Raw genomic sequence first — 4,024 nt, 5'->3', positions numbered from 1 at the left:
AGTGAGAGAGCGAAACTGAAAGATACATACATGATGTGACGTGAAAAGAAGATAGATTATATGCATGAATATTATATCATTATTGTTGATTTTCTATCATTATTTTAATCAGTTCACCACCTCAACTTAACTGAAGCCGAATATTCATTGGTTTGTTTTCTGAGTCTTGGCAATTAACGTAAACACAATCGTATTTTGTCTTTCGAAGAAAACGATGATAAATGTTGCTTGCTTCACGGACCCTCCTCTGTCTCGTTGACCTCTAATGTGAATATTCCTCATCATATGCCATTCCATTCATTAACAGTTAATAGTACTTATTATCATAGAGATTAGAGAGTGCATTGGAATAATAAATAGGCGACCCTGGATCACGGGTTTTGAGCAAAACAAAATGGGTGTTGTGGAGGGTCTCTTAGCATTGGCTTTGGTTCTGAGTGTTTGCGTGATGTGCAATGGAGGCTCAAGCAGCCCCTTCATTAGGAAAGTTGAGAAGACAGTGGATATGCCACTTGACAGCGATGTCTTTGCTGTTCCTCCTGGTTATAATGCTCCCCAGCAGGTACCTACCTACCCTTCTCTTCTTCTTCTTTACTATCTTCATTTTTAATTCTGGTTTTCTGTTAGAGTAGAGAGGGAAGTGGTTAATGATGCTTTGCTGCCCAGTGAATCAAGTTCTGTACTTGCCATTAACCAATGAGTGAAATTTAGATGCAGTTTTATGCTTGTGTGCCATTCTCCAATTCAAATTAGAGTTTCACTTTGATAATTTGAGAAGATGTTTGATAGAAATCTTTATTATCATCATATTATCCAAGTGAAATTTCAGTTCTGATACCAGCATAGCACCAAAAACACCAATAGAGCTACATCTATGCTTTGTGCTTAACCAATTCTCTTTCTAAATTCAACATTTTTACATTTTTGCACCCTTTGGGATTTTTTCTTTCTTTGATTTGAATCAATGGCTCCTATGCATTAAGGTTCATATAACGCAAGGTGACCTTGTGGGGAAAGCAGTGATCGTGTCATGGGTGACAGTGGATGAACCGGGGTCGAGCGAAGTGCATTACTGGAGTGAGAACAGTGACAAGAAGAAGATTGCCGAAGGAAAACTTGTTACTTATAGGTTCTTCAATTACTCATCTGGGTTTATACACCACACCACCATCAGAAATTTGGAGGTAATTATCTTTTCCATTACTTTGGTTCTATGCTGTTTATTGTCCAGATAGATGCCAAGCTAGAAGCTTGGGAAAGAAAATAAAAAGGGCATTTTGCTTTGTGTATCAATTGTTGATATGTGTGCTTCTTTTGGGGCAGTACAAAACCAAATACTACTATGAGGTTGGACTTGGGAACACAACACGGCAATTTTGGTTTGTGACTCCTCCTGAAATTGGTCCTGATGTGCCATACACATTTGGTCTCATAGGTAAGTGTATTAATATTCTATCAAAGTAACTTGGGGTTGCTATGTTAGCTGTTATTTGATACAAGCATATTCATGTTGATAAGTTGTCATAAAAGTAGGTGGTTTCTTAATTTCACCGTGCATTGGGCGGTTGGAAATAATTGCTTTTGTACAGACAAGATTTATATAGTATCTTTTAACTCATAATGTAGATAGTTGTAGCAGCTATACGGTCTTTATCACCATGAACAGTTGAACATGCACACATAATGCTATATGCATATGCCCAAATAGGCCAATATGTTTGCTGTAAACTGGTTTGGCATTATTTGCAGGGGATCTTGGTCAGAGTTTTGATTCAAATAAGACTCTTTCTCACTATGAATTGAACCCAAGAAAAGGACAAACTGTACTGTTTGTTGGAGACCTCTCTTATGCGGATAACTACCCAAATCATGATAACGTTAGGTGGGATTCTTGGGGAAGGTTTACAGAAAGGAGTGTTGCTTATCAACCATGGATATGGACTGCAGGAAACCATGAAATTGATTTTGCCCCAGAAATTGTAAGCTTCTCATAAGAATTGACTTTATTTTGTTTTAACTATCTGAGAAACTTTTCATTCTTTTCTTTTTTCAACAATGAATTCTAGCCTTCGTGTAATGCATTTTCCTAGTCCAAATCATAGTAAATAAAGTTTTTAACATGGATCCCTGCTTTGTTGTAGGGTGAAACCGTACCTTTCAAACCTTATACCCACCGTTACCATGTTCCTTATAAAGCATCTCAAAGTACTTCACCCTTCTGGTATTCTATCAAGAGAGCTTCAGCACACATCATTGTTTTGGCCTCATATTCAGCATATGGTAATGCTAGATATGTCTTTTGCATGATACATACTTATGTAGAGAACACTGGCTGATTATATGATTTCAGATGAACATGATTCTGTTTGTAATAATTTCACCTTAGCAATTACCTATATAACTTAGAAAAGATCAAATTTTACTGAAAAATTTCAGTTCTTAGATCTCTCTTTCTCTATATATATATGTGTGTGTGTGTGTATGTATTCATTCAATGATGTTGGTGTCCTTAAGTCCTTGACCAACAACACTTGCCTTAAATAATCTGTGTGTTTGTCTGTGTAACCATGCAAAGTTAAATTGCGTTCTTCTGCCGCTGTTACTGCTTGGATTAAATGCACATAATCTGTGATATCCCTGTTTTTTTAAAGTGATATCTCTTTTGTTATAATAATCTTCCATTTTCTCAGGAAAATATACACCACAATATAAATGGCTTGAAGAGGAGCTACCGAAAGTTAACAGGACAGAGACTCCTTGGTTGATTGTTCTGATGCATTCACCTTGGTATAATAGCTACAATTATCACTATATGGAAGGGGAAACAATGAGAGTAATGTATGAGCCCTGGTTTGTGCAGTACAAGGTTGATGTTGTTTTTGCTGGTCATGTTCATGCCTATGAACGATCTGTAAGTGCTAAAACTTGGCTTCTTAAGCTACTAACACTTCAATTCCTCATTTGAAATTTCTACTACATGTTTCTGAAAGCCACCTGTATCAATCTTGTATCATTAGGCTTGTTGCATTCAAACTTGAAAAGATAACTATGCAAGTAAATGTCAGTTTCTGTCCCTAAAAACTTAAGATGGAAATAAACTACAAAAATATTGCACAATTAATATACTTCAATAATCTTTTTTGAATTTGTCTGATTGATGAGCTACTATGTATCAGGAGCGTGTTTCCAATGTTGCATACAATATTGTAAATGGTCTTTGTGCTCCTGTAAAAGATCAATCAGCTCCTGTATATATAACCATTGGTGATGGAGGAAACCTTGAAGGTTTAGCAACCAAGTAAGTTCATTATATGTAACATGATGAGTCTTATCACATTTCTTCTTACTTTTATGCCACTAAGTCTGATATAAACGACATTTGAGCTGCAGCATGACAGAACCACAGCCAGAGTATTCTTCATTCCGAGAGGCCAGCTTTGGACATGCCATTTTTGACATAACGAACCGAACTCATGCTCACTACAGCTGGCACCGAAATCAAGACGGAGTTGCTTTCGAGGCTGATTCCGTTTGGTTTTTCAACAGATACTGGCACCCAGTTGATGATTCCACGGCTCATGTTTCACATTAACACAAAGATTCACTGGTCTTATGAGAAGAAATACCAAATGTGATGCCAATAAATTCATGAGTCGGCAATTGATTGTATGCCAATACCACCAACATTGATTTTAGCAGTGTCTTTGTATCTTTCACATTTGATAAATGCAAATTGCTTGCTTATATTCTAAAACACTTTACACTCTTATCATATCATTTAGGTGCACTGCATAAACACAAAAACAACTCCTTCTCAAATCCATCATCAAATATGCTACTAAACATTTCTCCAATACGCCTATAAAAAAAATAAAAAATTCTTCGGTACGGTAGCATTTTGATGCAAAAAAGATAAATTTTAGAGCTCTACCCTTCGCACCCCATTGATTGAATGGTAGAGGATGGTTGCAAATGGAAGCTGGTGACACAAAATGACTAGTTTTGTTTTTCTTTTGCCACCTTC

The 4,024-nt window shown here is 36.5% G+C and overlaps 1 protein-coding gene across 1 annotated transcript; it reads left to right on the top strand.

The window, feature by feature from the left end:
- The first annotated feature begins 386 nt into the window (after positions 1 to 386).
- PAP14 (purple acid phosphatase) lies at positions 387 to 3,750 on the top strand. Its single transcript, NM_001255901.3, has 8 exons — positions 387 to 562; positions 984 to 1,184; positions 1,324 to 1,435; positions 1,750 to 1,979; positions 2,142 to 2,280; positions 2,691 to 2,911; positions 3,177 to 3,298; positions 3,391 to 3,750. The coding sequence occupies exons 1-8, from the start codon at positions 395 to 397 to the stop codon at positions 3,590 to 3,592; spliced, it is 1,395 nt and encodes a 464-aa protein (NP_001242830.2). The 5' UTR covers positions 387 to 394; the 3' UTR covers positions 3,593 to 3,750.
- Positions 3,751 to 4,024: the final 274 nt, after the last annotated feature.

The sequence above is a fragment of the Glycine max genome, chromosome 9, assembly GCF_000004515.6.
Source record: "Glycine max cultivar Williams 82 chromosome 9, Glycine_max_v4.0, whole genome shotgun sequence".
Lineage (NCBI taxonomy): Eukaryota > Viridiplantae > Streptophyta > Magnoliopsida > Fabales > Fabaceae > Glycine > Glycine max.
This window is presented reverse-complemented; position numbering and strand designations above follow the sequence as displayed.